Source organism: Panicum hallii, chromosome 9 (genome assembly GCF_002211085.1).
Source record: "Panicum hallii strain FIL2 chromosome 9, PHallii_v3.1, whole genome shotgun sequence".
NCBI classification, from domain to species: domain Eukaryota; kingdom Viridiplantae; phylum Streptophyta; class Magnoliopsida; order Poales; family Poaceae; genus Panicum; species Panicum hallii.
In genome coordinates, this window is record NC_038050.1 from 58,905,054 (window position 1) to 58,908,968 (window position 3,915).

The 3,915-nt window shown below is 48.2% G+C and overlaps 1 protein-coding gene across 2 annotated transcripts; it reads right to left on the reverse strand.

Annotated features, from left to right (window-relative positions):
* Positions 1-204: 204 nt before the first annotated feature.
* Positions 205-2,192, reverse strand: LOC112877430 (UDP-glycosyltransferase 73E1-like). 2 transcript variants are annotated; one of them, XM_025941740.1, is made up of 2 exons: positions 631-2,192; positions 205-535 (listed from the first exon to the last, which is right to left on the reverse strand). In XM_025941740.1, the coding sequence occupies exons 1-2, from the start codon at positions 2,124-2,126 to the stop codon at positions 505-507; spliced, it is 1,527 nt and encodes a 508-aa protein (XP_025797525.1). In that variant the 5' UTR covers positions 2,127-2,192; the 3' UTR covers positions 205-504. The 2 variants fall into 2 exon arrangements, with proteins under 2 accessions (XP_025797525.1, XP_025797524.1); XM_025941739.1 differs by having other exon boundaries at positions 254-538; positions 631-2,191.
* Between the last annotated feature and the right edge of the window lie 1,723 nt (positions 2,193-3,915).

The window sequence follows — 3,915 nt, forward strand, 5'->3', positions numbered from 1 at the left end:
TAATTTTAACGAAGTCTATAGAAAATATAGTAACAACTATACTAACCAACCTATGCAGTATCAATATATATTCCATGGTGGATTCAATGTAATAAATTTGGTATTGTAATTTTTATTTTTTCTATAAATTTAATCAAAGTTGATCAAGTTTAATTTATGATAAACTTAATATGATATGTAAATAAAAACAGAGAGAGTAGCTAATTAAATTAGGTGGCCAATTATAGCATGGCCTAAACATGCAAATATCAGATAATTAAAGAGATCCACCAACAAACAACACTAATAATGAGGTACACGACACACTTCAAATCCGTCGTCTGACATTGTTGACCCACAAGCATAAATGGGTTTTATATTAACCCCAACTAGTAATCAATAAGTTTTTCTTGAAAAGATATAATCAATCCTAAGTTTATTGCAATAAAAGTACTTTCTTGCACGTGTTGCACGTGATGTCCACCTCCTGAATCTTCAGAATGACGCCAGCTAGCCGCTTCAACTTCAAGCCACAGCAGAGAGGCTTTGAGGAATCCTCCTTCAAACAACAAAAATATCATATCAAAATTTGCTAGCAGCACACTTCATGAGCTCAGATAATCAAATGTGAACTATAGCAGTCGTAATTACTTTTGGAGGATGCTGCCATCATGCTGCTGCTGCTCTGTTCTTGCTTGCACGAGGTCCTCAATCAGGCGGTGCAGATCGCGGTGAGAGGCGCCGCCTTCCGCCATGGCGGCCCGGGCCCGGGCGGAGAGCTCCTTCACCCGTCCCCTCGCCGCGTCTCCCCCGCCTCCGGGCTCCATGAACTTGGTCACCGCCCGCGCCACTACCTCGGCCGGGACCAGGTCGTTCTCCTCGGACCTGGTGCTCCGCACCCCGGCGCCCTCCGGAAACAGCCGCTCCCCGATCGCCAGGACCTCGGTCAGCAGCCTCTCGATGATGAACTGCTCGAACACCATCGGCCACGTCAGCGCCGGCACGCCGGCGCTCACCGTCTCCAGGACGGAGTTCCACCCGCAGTGGGTCACGAACGCCCCCACCGCCTGGTGTTCCAGGATCCGCGTCTGCGGCGCCCAGCCCTTGACGACCATGCCCCTCTCCCCGACGCGATCCATCCACCCGTCCGGCGGCGACCACGTTTCGTCCCTGATGACCCACAGGAATGGCTTCCCCGAGGCTTCGAGCCCGAGAGCCAGCTCAACGAGCTGGGCGTCGGAGACATGGGTCAAGCTGCCGAAACACAGGAACACAACCGATCGAGATGGCATTCTATCGAGCCATTCGATGCACGGCGGCGAGTGTCCCGCTCCTGCGCCGTCTCTAATTGCTGTTGCCGGCGGCAGCGAGAGGGGGCCAACAAAGTAGGACGGCTTCGTCTTTGTACTGCTCTCGAAAATCTCGCAGTACCCTTGCTCCAGGTCGAAGAAGGTGTTCACGGCCCGCCCGGCACACCTTGACACGCTTGAGGTGAGCCGATCCAGGACGGGGCCATCGAGGCCATCGTTGATTTGTTGGCTCCTCAGGAACTCAGGGAGCTCCGTGAGCGGGATTAGTATGTCTCCTCCGCCATGAGCTCGAGGCAGAGCCACCACACCTCCTCTAGCCGTGCCATGGATGTCCACACCCTTGAGGTGATGGATGGCCGTCGTCGCGAAGGTCCCAATGACATGGAACGCCACACACGGCACGCCGAGGTCGGCGGCGACGTCGGTGTTCCAGAAGAAGTGCATGTCGCTGATGATGGCGTCCGGCGAGTGCTCCCTGATGAGGCCTTCCTGTACGGGCCTCATAAGGGCCTCGTCGAAAGCGGCGGCGGAGATCCGCCACGCGTCCGCGGCCTTGACGGTCGAGAGGTTCTCCACCCCCGGCGGGAGTCCATCCACCGCCGGGAACGGATACGTCGCCACTCTCACCGCCGTCGCACGGCCGGGGCTGTGCTGCCGTGCAAGAGCTGACTGCACGACCGCGGCGTTCGCCGTGCTGACGGCGACGGTGGCCTCGAGGATGTCCGGCCGCGCAGCCGCGAGGTGGACGGCGAGGTTGGTGAATGGGCCGATGTGGCTAGTGGCGAAGAAGGGCATGAGGAGGATGCGCAGCTTCCTGCTCTGGACAGGAGAAGCCATTGCTCACTAGTGCGGAGGTCTTGGTGGAGATCTGTGTTGGAGTGTTATGAAATGTCTCTCCAACTTCGTATATAATACGAGGGAGCTGTGGTGTAGCTTTCAGGCATATTTGGTTTGGAGAGATTTATTATAAGCCCACGAACCTCTTATACGGAAGGGTTTATTATGAATCTAAAGTAGTGTTTGATTGTAGCGGCTTATAAAAAATCTCTGTAGTTGGTAATAATATTTCTACCCTTCATTAATGCTCATGTAGGTGAAGGAGACAAGGGTTGTAGGAGGAAAGATAAGATGTTTTGGTGAGGTCCATAGAAAATAAGGTACATAAGCATCCCTTGGAGGGATTTATGGGGCTTATAGGCATAAGCCTCACCTATGAGCAATATTAGCTTAAATGGTAAACGCTAAACGGTCGGTAAGGTACCGTGTAACGTGTAGACTGTGTACACGGCGTATACACGGAATTAAACATATTACATATTTTTGTACTATATTAATAAAAATAGCTACAATGATATATATACATGTCTAAAAAACTGTAATCACATCTCAAAAACTTATAAAGCTGAACATTAGGAATCACAGGCCAATAGGTGAACAAAGTTTTAAATATTTAATTTGCTATATATGAATCAATGATCAATTGACATGCTACTTGCTGGCTCAACCTACGGTTCGCTCAACTCGCCATCGCCTAAACATTGCTTTAGTCGCTCAACTCGCCTTGCAAAACCATGTTGCGGTCGTGTCGTGTCAACCATGCAGTCCGTGTACGACCGAATTTAACTATTTAAACAGGCTGCCCTTGTAATCACCGTTTTTGCCCTAAACTGCACGGATGACTACCGAGTAACGTTTACACGCCGTGTACTCGCTCTATACGGCCGTGTAGGCGAACACTGCCTATAAATCTTCACGTTTAGATAAAAGAGACTTATTAGGGACTTATTGATGGGGCTTTTAATTAGCCTCTCCAAACCAAACATCCTTAATGTCCCAGCCATATGAGTGGGGAAGTTAATAATATGAGCTACAGTAAACTGCTAGTTGTGACACTGAGTATCTGACAAAGTATCCAATTATTGCTCATACTCCGTACTTACGAGACACCGCAGCCGACAACAGCTGATTCTCATCCACAAATCTAGGTCTGTGATTTATATATATATATATTATACTAGACAAATATATCTGTGCGTGATACAGATAAAGATTGTATAAATATCGAATACATATATGGTTGCCTTTGCCCGTGCGTTAATTTGTAAGGGCTACGTAACCGAGTCGTGGACGGAGAACTGATTCAACTCGCATAAAGGTAGACCAAACCAAAAATTAATATGAAAACCTTACGTACTTTAAAAATAGATATATCGTATTCCATATATCTTATATGTGGAGTAGCTTATAAGTGCTCCATATACAAGCTAAACCAGGAACCAACAAGGCTAATTAAGAGATTTCTTCAAAAGCCGAAGCCGTGCCTGAGGAAGCAAGCTCATGGCGATTCCCAAGGTGTATAAAATATGTGGGAACGGCTTAACCTTTTGGGTTAGCCCTGCCTCTATTATATATCAAAGAAGTTACACGAGTTTGGTTTATACAGGACAGGAGTCCGATCAGGAGTCCTAGTAGGACACAAGTACTACTACTGATAGTAACCAATCCTATTACATTAAGTATTCCGACATTTCCTCTCAATCACAACTTGCACAAGTTGAGATTGTTCCTGAATTCTTAAAGCTTGCTTACGGACTGAACTTTGGTGAAGCCACCATCTACTTGATCA